The 9,352-nt window shown below is 41.7% G+C and overlaps 1 protein-coding gene across 1 annotated transcript; it reads left to right on the top strand.

Moving 5' to 3' along the window:
* Positions 1-3,671: 3,671 nt before the first annotated feature.
* On the top strand, positions 3,672-7,178 carry LOC113409212 (antimicrobial peptide THP1-like). Its single transcript, XM_026662885.1, has 3 exons — positions 3,672-3,855; positions 5,247-5,376; positions 7,015-7,178. Exons 1-3 carry the CDS (start codon positions 3,711-3,713, stop codon positions 7,028-7,030), a joined length of 291 nt encoding a protein of 96 aa, XP_026518670.1. The 5' UTR covers positions 3,672-3,710; the 3' UTR covers positions 7,031-7,178.
* The last annotated feature ends 2,174 nt before the right edge of the window (positions 7,179-9,352 follow it).

Genomic DNA, 9,352 nt, shown 5'->3' with positions numbered 1-9,352 from the left:
TTAGATGGGTAAAAATTAACAAGTCCTTGATTCTGTGAGGAAGTAACTATATGATATTTGCACCTTGGAAACATCTATGGCCTGGTCCAAATCCTTTGTAGCCAATAGAAAGACCCCCATTGTCATTAAAAGGCTTTAGAGAGGTTCCCAGTGATAACTGAAACTGCAGGCAATGAAGCATATGGTTAGATGAGTGTAATATCTGTTGGCTGTTTGCTCCCTGTGCCACCTATAATGACTAACTAATTTTAACAAAGGTAACAAAATATTTGGTTTCTATTAAAAAAGGTGATACTTTTGAAGTGAAAATCTGAAAGGTGAATTCAGATAATATGTTATAAGGCATAAACAGCCACAGAGCCCGATGCACCTTAATTTTATTATTCTTAACAATTACTAGTATTATTTATTAGTATTTTTAAACATATGATGCAATCCGACTATCTCACAAATAAAATGTACAGATTACACAACTGCTGGTACAGAACTATGTAGAGCAGTCTGTCTTAATACTGATTTAATAGTTATCAACATTATTAGTAATAAATTAAGCAAGTGAATCAAATGACTATTGCAGCATGATGAACTATGAAAACCATACAGAATCATCAAAGAATGTAAAAGGATTTTACATAAATGGACTATTCTGCCGGCAGCTCAAAGTGCTGACAGAAAAACTGCCTGGGAGAAGGACACAGAGTTGTGTCAAGTTGGCCAAGGACTGCACAGCAGAGAGGCCTACAGAGGTGGCCCACAGAAGTAAGTTGCTGATCAGAGCTAAACCAGCAGGTGTTCATTATATGTCCCAAGATATTTTACACAAACCTCTGTGGCCTAACATGTCTTACACAATCTGGGATGGCACAAGATGTTTTGCACAAAGACCATGAATATTCAGGAGAGAGTTGTAAGATTTCCAACGTCCAAATTGTGGTAGGACAGTTCAGATTTTCCCCACAAGCAGGGTTCTTTCCGATTGGCCCACAGCAGCTTTCCCAAGAAACCAAGCCTTCAGAAACTGCATTAAACAGGCAATTTGGGTCAAAGCATCACTCTCTGAAGATCTAATATCTGGATCAGAGAGATAGCAAGTGCGATTGTCATCACCTGGCTACTGAGAGTGCCTCAAATCTGGTAACTACTGAAGTCGCTTCCCTTATACTCACCCTATTAACTCTTCCTTTAAAGTTCTATCTAGGGAGATGGTTGTGAGATGCAGAAAGACAAGAAGAAGACAGCTGTCATAACCCCTTGAGAAAATGAACTACCTGGATGAACTTTCTAGCTATCTCGAGAATCTATTTGGGGCCACTGTGATGCAGAGCTGGAGAACACACCTTCATGCCTGTTTTAATGGATAAGTACCAATTCCATGCATTTTGTTTACTCCTAAAAAAACTTGGTTATTTTAAAGCTACCTGGGTTAAAACCATCTGCAGGATAATTTCAGTTATCCAAATTCCTTTTATCCAGAAATCCTAATTATCCGAATGCACAGTGGGTCCATCCTGTAATGCTGTGTTAGTTAATCACCCTCTGATGAACTAACCTCAGGGCTGTGGGAGCTGTGATTTGGGAGGATTTCCAGATTTAGTGATGAGGACAAGGAAAAAAGGGAAGAATTATGGAGAAAGTGGGGAGGAGAGAATAGGTGGGGAAGGAGAAAAAAGCAAACAGTCAAGAGAGAAACAGACGAAGGGGTTAAGGTGAAGACTGAAAGGTGAAGACTGAAAGGAGAAGGGGTCAGGGAGAGAAAGGACAAAGGAGAGACATGACAGCAGTTAAGGGAAAGAGAACAGGGCAGGAGGGAGGGGAATGAAGTGATGCAGAGGATGGTGGAGGAGAGAACAAGGGAATGAAAGAAGGAGGATAGGAGGCATAGCCACAGGAAACAGCAGCCTCCTTGTTGCTTCTTGAGGACATCCTGACACTGAGAGCCTTGGGATCCACAAACACCAATACAAATAGTGAGGGGTCAGGCCAACTCACTCTCCTGGGGCTATCAGTGCTGGGAAACACTCAAGCAACACCAAGGAGGCTCCTGTCTCCCATGACTCCTCTCCATCTCCTTCTCTCAGTCCTTCCTTCCCCTTTTCTCTCCTCCACACTCCCCTCTGTCTCCCTTTGGGCTCTGTCCATACAGCATCTTGGGGACCACCATCATCACAGTATGTAGGGGATAAGCGCAGCCCAGATTGACCCCTTCCTCCTTTGAATCCTTGTTCCCTCTGGCTTCTAGCACTAAATTTTCTTGCACCTTTGTTTGCTCATTGATCCAAAGTTTTGAATGTTGCTCAGGCCAGTCAGATAAATGGGAGTGTGCTGTAATAGAACGTATGATGTTTACTTTATTTCACTAATAAACTGAATCTTGTCTAAAAATTAGGGTAGCTCAGTTGGGAAATATTTGTAAAATGAAATAAGGTAGCTGAGAGACATCCTGAGTGTTTCAGAGTTTAGCCTAGAAACCATACAGAGAAATTGACAGTTTCTTTCACAAAAGGAGGAAGCAGATTTGATTGGCTGGTTAGCTAAAGATTGTTCCCACTATTTGAATTTTAAGTTAACCTTGACTACTTAGTTCAAGTTGCCTAGGAAGATAGAATACTGGTAAAATTCTAGAGAAATTGGAATAGTTTAAATCAGCATCTGATTATTAGGGCTGTCAAGCAATTAAAAAAATTAATCACACTTAATGGCACAATGAATTGCGCTGTTTAACAATAATAGAATACCATTTTTTAAAATAGTTTAAATGTTTTCTATATTTTCAAATATATTGATTTCAATTACAATGCAAAATACAAAGTGTACAGTGCTCATTTTATATGTATTTTGATTACAAATATTTTCACTGTAAAAAACAAAAAGAAATATTATTTTTCAATTCACCTAATACAAGTACTGTAGTGCAATCTCTTTATCGTGAAAGTTGAACTTTTTTTAATCGTGATTAAGTTTTTGAGTTAATCACATGAGTTAACTGTGATTAGTCGACAGCCCTACTGATTATGGTTCGGGTTTAATGGGTGATAACTAATTGAATTGTTGTTCTTAGTACTTAAGTAACTTGTTTTTGTCTGATTTTTGAAATTTAACTTTAGAGCTGTTTGTTAGAACTGCCACAGGTGCTCCCTTAGTTCTACTGGGGAACATATTTGATTAGAAATGGATAAGAATCAGCACTAAAGGATTCATAGTTCCATGTTGGTACCAAGATCACCTGCCCAGTATAGTACAGAATTGGGGTAAAGTTTGTCTATGTAACACAAATGTGATAAGGCCTGTAAAGGAATTGATGTGATTTGTTATTACTTGGTCAATTGTAACGTCGCATCATGAATTCATTTTTATAAATTTTATCAACATGAATACACAACCACCTTCCTTTTGCTTTCTGTATTTTCTTAATTGCGTTCAGTTCTATTTTGGCTAATAAAATACAAAAATGTGTGATAATTCTGCATTCTGTACTTTGGCTAAGGAGAAAGCGATTACCACGAGAAACCTAATTTAAAACACTGGAAAATTAAAATTAGTTACAAAACACTTGTTTGTAAAATGTACTTTGCCTCACAATTATAGTTCTCTGAAATCCTCCATGTCTGTCTATGCAGCTGTATAGCTAACAATCATTATTATTAAGAGATTACATAACACATAAATGTCATTTGGATTAAAATAATATTTCTAAAGCTCAGTATTTCCCCATGACCTATAAATATAGGGACTCAGTTTCCCCTCTGTCTTTGTGTCTCTTCTCTCCAGTGACACTGAGTTCCTGGCAACCTTCAGCCATGAAGATCCTTTATCTGCTCTTTGCTGTCTTCTTTCTGGTGCACCAGGGTGCAACAGGTAAGATGTAAATGAAAACGAGGCATGATACAGAGAGATATCTGGGAGCACATACTAAGGTCGTCTAACCCTTTCTATTAGAAAAAAGTTTCTGACGTTTTCTTAGCTAGTTCTAGCGCCTCTTCAGTTTGCAGATGATACATGAAATTTGAAAGGAATTATCCTGAGATCAGGGTGGCGTCTTTCCTGCCCCCAGTAAAAATAATTGAGAGTTGACCAAATTATGACCAGTGCGGAGAAAAATATTTCCATCGTGTTTTCCTCAGATATTTTGGAGGCTTGCTGCTTTTACTGCTCCACAATCTACCAACACTGCATGCACTCTTCCTGAAACAGGCAATCACACAATTGAGTAACTGGATGGGTTACAGACAAATGAACTCATGCCAACCCTGTTCAATATACTTTTAGTCTAGGAGAAGGTGATTAGGGCTGGGAGCTAGAAGACTGTAACTTACAATGTAACTTCTGCTGGCTAGTGTTAGTAATTCTGTGCCTTTCACAACTTGTATTATAAAGTCAGGCCTCATGTGCCACTGAGAGGTTACACAGCTGGGAACAGAACCCCAAGGTCTAAAAAATGGCAGCCCTTCATCCCAGTGTCTGAGCCCCACTCTCTCTCAGAACCTACCACAGCTATGTGCTTAGCTTTGTTCCTAGAGATGATATCATCAGCGTGGGACAGTGTTTGCAGCTGTAACAATGTATCTGCTTCGGTTGCCCAGTGACCTCCAATTAAAAATGTTCTAACCTAACTATTCTACAAGCTTTGGCTGTGCACATTTGGTCTGCATTTTCAAAACAACAGGTCCTACAGAAATAACTGATGTGTTATTCCCGAGTGACTCTTCGGGGGGAAAAAATCTACAGTCTCACAGACAGTCGGACTTTCAAATGGGAAGTGACTTTTTCAAGCTCTTCTCTTTCAAAAAGTTGTAGTCATCCAACCCAGTGCTGAGCCAGTTCAACCCTATGTAGCCAAATGTCATTGATGATACTCCTGGCAAATCACTGTCAGAGCCAGAGGGAATCAAACCCGCAGCAGCCACTAAAGGAAGGTGGAGATGTGGGCAGGTCCTTGCTTTCCACTCGTTAAAGGCATGGGCAGCAAAGGATGCCCATGCTCAGGCTGTGGATTTGAGAACTATGCCTCTAAAAGCCAGCGACCCGTTTAATTAACTCACTCTGTTCCCTTCTTAGAGTCAGCCACTGAATTTGCACAGAACTACAAACATTTATGTAGTAATAAAGATGTGATAAACTTTTGCACTGGCAAATAATTGGACTGACTTGGACAGGTGTAAGGGAATGGGAAATGCCTGTCTTCCTGGAAATAAAGCCCTTATTTACCCTGCCCTGCAGAATGATGATGACTCTTTTTCTTTCTGCAGAATTCTCCCAGGCTCAGAATCTCAACAGGAGATGTGTACTCCAGGGGGGTACCTGCTACTATCTGAGATGTCCCCAATTTATTAGGACAGTCCTTGGAAGATGCTACAATCGTGGTGTTTGCTGTGGAAGGTAAGTTCAGAATTCCGCAAGGTAGTCATTGCAGTGTGAACAGAAATATTTATTCTACCCCTTCTTATGTCCAAGCTGTTTAATACTCTTGGAGGCTCAGCACATATGGCCCGGCCCAGAGGCAAAGGAGGCTTCAAGCCACATCTGTGCTGCCCACATTCTAGGCCACCTGAGGGCTGGACTGGCCCCAACATGTATGAGAACCACTCTTCTAGCTTCTCTTACATACAACAGCCTTACCCAGATTGCCTGTGGGACACTCCACAGTCTGGAGCAGCCCAGAGTCTCTGTAGTGCTCAGAGCTACAGGGATTGCCCCCTTAGATCTGACAGCCTCCACCAGCTTCCACAGTGCTGTAACAGGGACAGCAGTGACTTATTATGGCAGCCATGAGCTGCTCATGCTTTGAGAAAGTCTCCCACCTCCAAGTCCCTTTATGGTTCTTGTACAGTCTCCATATGCTGCTGAAGTTTTATGTCTGGGCAGGGGTTGGTGCCCAAACACCCCATTGTCTACATTTCTTTTATATTTTAGAATAGGGAAGTCAAGTAGAAAAAACACAATTTCAAGTTAGAAATAAGACACAGATTTTTAACAATGAGGGAACAAACGGCCAAAGGAAATAGTGTATTCTTCATCTCTTGGTGTCTTCACATCACGGCTGGATGCCTTTCTGGAAGATAATCAAATACACGTTACTGGGCTGAATAGAAGGGGTAACTGGAGGAAATTCTGTGGCATGAGGTCAGACTAGATGATCAAATGGTCCAAATTCTGGGAACAAAATGGCTGCTGTCTGCATCAACTGAATTTTTATAAGGCTTTAAAACTGTAAAGCTACAGCTTTATGACAAAGAAAAGCCTAAGAGTTTGGAGGTTACTGATACCTGAGAGTGAATGTAAGTTTGTGTGTGTGCAGGAAAGGTAAAAAAGTTAATAAGGTAAAGTATTTTCAAACTAGTTAACTCAAAACTGGCAGAACATTGTAATTGGACGCTTGTCTTAGTCCTCACTCAAGGGCTCTTCCAGACAAACCCAGTGTGAAAAAGTGTTCAAGTGGAAGCTAACACATTAATTAAAATTGAAGCCAAACAGACACAATGCAGCATTCACTGGGCTTCCCTATGGTATAAGTGGGTCCAAATGTTGCAAATACTAATGCACATCAGGAGCTGGATTAAGAGTATCATTGTTCATGGGTGTGAGATTTTACAGACTGGGGATGCTGTAGAACACAGAAGTGTGCTAGGCACTATCTTGCCCAACAGATTGGGGATTAAAGCAGAAACCTCTGGAGTAAAGCACAAGAGGGGCTCTCTAACTGGGCCTGTAACAGACTCCCATTCTCTGTAGATCAGGCACAGAGGTGACACGTAACACATGCTGACCAGTGGGTGAGACCTGCATGTTATTGGAAGCGCTCACTGGTCCATATAAGTATCTCTTGTAAAACTCTGGAACAGTATGTTGCAGTAGGGAAATGAATTCCCGTTGCCGGAGTTAACCAGGAACCCCTTCACTCACCCCACAGTGACTGGGGGATTCCACTTGTGCCTCTTGATTTGAAATCAAACTTCATATTATCCCTGTTCTACAGGAAAACATTAACAAAATCTGATTCTCTTTTTTTTCCTACAGGGGACTGTTGTTCTGATTGTCTAGGCAGGAACTCTGGGAATCTGTGAGACAGCCACTTGCTTCTAAAATCATTGGATCCTGCTTCAAGGGAACTTTGAAGTACTGTTTGTTTTGGCTCTAAAGAACCTTGTGAGCTGGAGAAATTACAGAAGGGAGCCCTTGTATCCTCCATATAAGATTTGTTACCTTCCTTTTAATAAAAGCAAGTTGGTTTGAGATAATCTTGCTGAAGTAAGTGTGTGTGTGTGTGTGAGAAGCAAAGGATCTGTTTCTATAATTTGTCTCCTTTAGAGATCCATTTAGTTTTTCTTTTTTTAAATTAAAAATAAAATGCCCTTAAAACATCCCTCTCACATGTTGTTTCAACACCTGGGTATTTGTAGACCATGGTCCACATATCTCTGAAGGTTTCAATGAGCTCCTGTGGGTAATCTTTATTTCTTATCATTGTTACAAATCCTTTGAGTTGGTGGTATCAGTGGGGCTGGATTCAGGTCACAGACTGACTGTACAGTGTGTCACGCCCACCAGGGAGTTCCATGTCACCTTAGACCCCCTCCTCCCCCCCCACTCCACACCTCTCTGCTCCAAAACCTCATTTTCTACATTGGGGAGAAAAGGGAAATGAGACCAAACTGCGTTCAGGTCTCATGCCTGATTCACTTCCCTGTTACACTGACTGCTGTAAACCAGGATTAACTCCACTAAAGCCATTATAGTTGCTCTAGCATAAAACTGATGTAATTGACATCAGAATCAAACACATGATTGTCAATAAAAAGGTGAGAACTAATTTAGAAAAGGTAAAAAATTCTGTTATTTCAGTTGGTCCCATGATACCCCTGTTAGCATATTTGTTAGCCTGAGATAGAATTTTGGGTTTGACCTTTTGATACTCTCATATCTTATACTAATAAGTGTGAAGAACAATGAACAAAGAAACTGTGTGTTGCATTTCCCACAACCAGATGGGGCTTTTAGTACAATGGGATGAGATAAGGGATAGAGCAGTTAAAGTATTACAGGGCATGGTTGAGTGTTAATATATGAGCATGCACTGGAAGTCTGCCTGGCTTTTCTCACAAGCCAAGGTCAAGCAACGAGTTAGCAGGGGAAAGGAGGGGAATTGGGTGTGGGGGGAGGATACAACACTAAAAGCCAAAGAAAAGCCTGGCCTTGGTCAGAGCACAACTACACTCCTTACCCCTCCTATGGGGTACAAAAACCACATACCAACGACCCCCGAAAACGGAACATGACCATAAGTTGTAAGGGGTGTGACTAGGGATGTGCACTGCATGTATATTGGGACCTGTTAAGAAGAAGATGGTGGGAATGGGGAAATGGAGACACGCAAGGCTCTGTGGCATCAGCGCTGGGAAGGGGGGCCACAGGGTAAACACTCTGCGGTATCAGAGCTGGGAATGGGACTCTGGGAAACAAGGCTGTGCGGTGTCAGAGTTATGGTATACATGCTTGCTGGAAAATAACCTCAATAAACATTGCATTGCCTGCACTTCAGACTTCTTGTCTTCTGCTTTCTGTCTGCGTGAGAAGAACCAGGGGAGAGGGGGTTGGTCCTGCTTTGAGCAGGGGGTTGGACTAGATGACCTACTGAGGTCTCTTCCAACCCTATGATTCTATAAAGGGAAAGTCCTCTAACAACCACAAAATTAATTTCTAATCCCATCATCAAGTTTCCCTGAAACTCACCTCTGCCATTGGACCATGGATCAGAAATTCCTGGTAGATTTTTTTTCCCCGCCCTTTAGATGTGGGGGATTTACATTTGAAAATTTACCACAGCTTTAATTTGTCAGATACTGTCATCATTCTCTAGTTGTCTTCGTTGTTCTGTCACTAAAATCCAGCAGGCTGCACTTGAAGGCTCCTACTTGAAGGATGATGCCCAAGTAGAAGGAGCATCTTTCTGATGCTGCTGTCGTGGAGTGGTTGAGAGTCAGGAGTGCCAGTGAAAGACACTTTGGAAAGGTTGCTAGATCATGGGTGATGAGCCCTTGACCTGTCCCCTCCCAAACCATGCAGAGCTTATCAACTCTGGCGTCCGTGTATGGGTGTCTTTAGACTGGGGCTTGAGGTGTAATTTCCAGCTCAGGTAGATGCACCTGCACAAGTTCTGCTTCAGCTAGTGCACAAAAAGTAGAAATGTAGCTGTGGCAGCACTAGCGGTGGAACTGGCTGGATAACTGGTGTATGATTCCTTCTGAAACCCTACACACATACTCAGGGTGGCTAGCCAAAGTTACATCTCTACCTCCAGTGTAGGTAGTCACTTATGGACATTGGCATTAGGAGGAGGTGGGGATCGGGTTTAGAG

This window comes from Terrapene carolina, unplaced genomic scaffold (genome assembly GCF_002925995.2).
Source record: "Terrapene carolina triunguis isolate 2854851 unplaced genomic scaffold, T_m_triunguis-2.0 Scaffold31121, whole genome shotgun sequence".
In the NCBI taxonomy this organism is placed as follows: Eukaryota; Metazoa; Chordata; order Testudines; family Emydidae; genus Terrapene; species Terrapene triunguis.
This window is presented reverse-complemented; position numbering and strand designations above follow the sequence as displayed.

Excerpts from the sequence above, each read along its gene's own strand:
- LOC113409212 (XM_026662885.1), top strand. The coding sequence starts at position 3,711 with ATGACCTATAAATATAGGGACTCAGTTTCCCCTCTGTCTTTGTGTCTC. Across the intron at positions 3,856-5,246 it reads GGTGCACCAGGGTGCAACAG|AATTCTCCCAGGCTCAGAAT; the intron begins GTAAGATGTAAA and ends TTCTTTCTGCAG.